This window comes from Pteropus vampyrus, unplaced genomic scaffold (genome assembly GCF_000151845.1).
Source record: "Pteropus vampyrus isolate Shadow unplaced genomic scaffold, Pvam_2.0 Scaffold49, whole genome shotgun sequence".
NCBI classification, from domain to species: domain Eukaryota; kingdom Metazoa; phylum Chordata; class Mammalia; order Chiroptera; family Pteropodidae; genus Pteropus; species Pteropus vampyrus.
In genome coordinates, this window is record NW_011888830.1 from 5,915,386 (window position 1) to 5,917,189 (window position 1,804).

Consider the following 1,804-nt stretch of genomic DNA (forward strand, 5'->3'; position numbering starts at 1 on the left):
CCGTGTAGAGGGAAACCAAAATAAATCTATATTTACTATTCTGTCTTTTATCACCTCAAATCTTCTAGGAAATGAGTTGAGGGAAAAAGAGAAATAGAAGATATATCTAGCATGAATTCTGGTTTTGGGAATTAAAAATAAAAATTTATTAATGTAGTTTTAAATATAATTTTCAGACATGGCATTACAGAATACCACTACATTAAAGGTCTTCTTTCTACATTTGCTTTTTAGAAAAGTCTGACGAAAAATATTTTTTGAATAAATTTCTGAGCCAAATCAAAGGATATCAAATCAAAGCTACATAATGCCTCTTTTCCATCTCCTTTTTTTTGTTTGTTTGTTTAGGAAATATAGTTTTCCGTCTCTACAGTTTTTAGAAGCCAGCGTGCGTGGTATTCGAGCTCTTTATTTATTAATACTTATCATTGGTATATGACAGACAATAGCAGGTGAGAAGTAACGCAATATAATATCTGAACAGAAAATAGCCAGACCGGATGCAGGGCCTTGTGCTCCGTGCTAGACAGCTTGAAAAGGACGCTGACCAAGAGGTGCACCCTCTGGGACTGGCCACCTGAAGCATCGGGGGATAGGAGCCATCCAGTCACTTGGAAGGGCATTTAGCCTTGATAAACGAAGCTGCCAGGTGGGATATTAATTGGCCTTCATTGTTTGAAAGGCATTGGAGTCATGTAAAAAAAAAAATTTTTTTTATTGTGGAACTCTTCGAACATACAAAAAATAGAATATTGTAAGAAACATCCTTGAAACCATCACTGAGCTACATTATCAATATTCAGCCAATCACAGTTGTCTACACCTCGCTGCTTCCCCCGTCTGGTCACCTTGAGTCTTTCGAAGCAAATCTCAGACAGCATCTCATGTCATCCTCAAACACTTCAGTATGCGTTTCGTAGAGAATTAAAAGGAAATGCGTGAGTGGGAGGCATTGGGTAGAAAATGAAACAGAATTCAGCGAAGTATAAGACATAATTCTAACTGACCGGTCAGCCATTGAGTGAATTGCCCTGTGAAGTAGTGAGTTTATCATTAAGGAGGTATTCAAGTCAAGCCTGGCTAACGGTGGTGTAACAGAGGAATTCGATCACTGGACAGATGATTAGATTTAATCAGTGATCCTCTTTTTTTTTTTTTTTTTCCCCGTAGAGAAACATGTGACAGATGACACTAAACTACACACACTCTTATATGGTGTCCTGGAAGCCAGGACAACTTCATATATTTCTACCCCCCAAGAAAGCACATTAAAATTCAAGTATTTCGGAGGTTGTTACCATAGAGATGGTTTAAAGTCACTTTAAATTATTAGAAATGAAAAAGCAAATCTTTCACAAATTCTGATACTTTGATCCAAAGCCAATTACGGGGACCCCCCTCCGTGATGCCCCTGGGTATCCGGTGGTTCTACAGAGCTGAGAATCAGAACCCCTGGAGCAGGTGCCCGGGAAGGGCCGTTCTCGCCGTGATTCTGTGCGTAGAGCACGCCCAATTTCAGGTTCTGAACAGGAGTTACTCACATAGAGAAGTTGGAGATGAAGGCTCCCTTGGGAATCTGCACGTCGAACACGATGGTCTGAGGCTGTGGGGAGTTGTTCACCAGTTTGCTTTGGATCATGGTGTTGGCCACACGAGAAGTGATAGTGGACCGGACTTTGTAGCTATAAAGAGTTACTTGATCAACATCTTCCTGTAGTTGGCGAGAAAGAGTAGCTGTACTCAGAGAAAACCTGCACAGAACCTCACTAGGTATTGATGCTAGGTGCGGTACATTTTGTCGTGC

General features: G+C 40.5%; 1 protein-coding gene across 1 annotated transcript in view; it reads right to left on the reverse strand.

The window, feature by feature from the left end:
- The window catches only part of ITIH2 (inter-alpha-trypsin inhibitor heavy chain 2), a 33,491-nt gene that overhangs the window by 27,612 nt on the left and 4,075 nt on the right, over window positions 1–1,804 (reverse strand). The window contains exon 3 of the mRNA XM_011359657.2: window positions 1,542–1,739. Within this exon, the coding sequence (XP_011357959.1) occupies window positions 1,542–1,739 (198 nt within the window). The remainder of the gene's footprint in view (window positions 1–1,541; window positions 1,740–1,804) is intronic.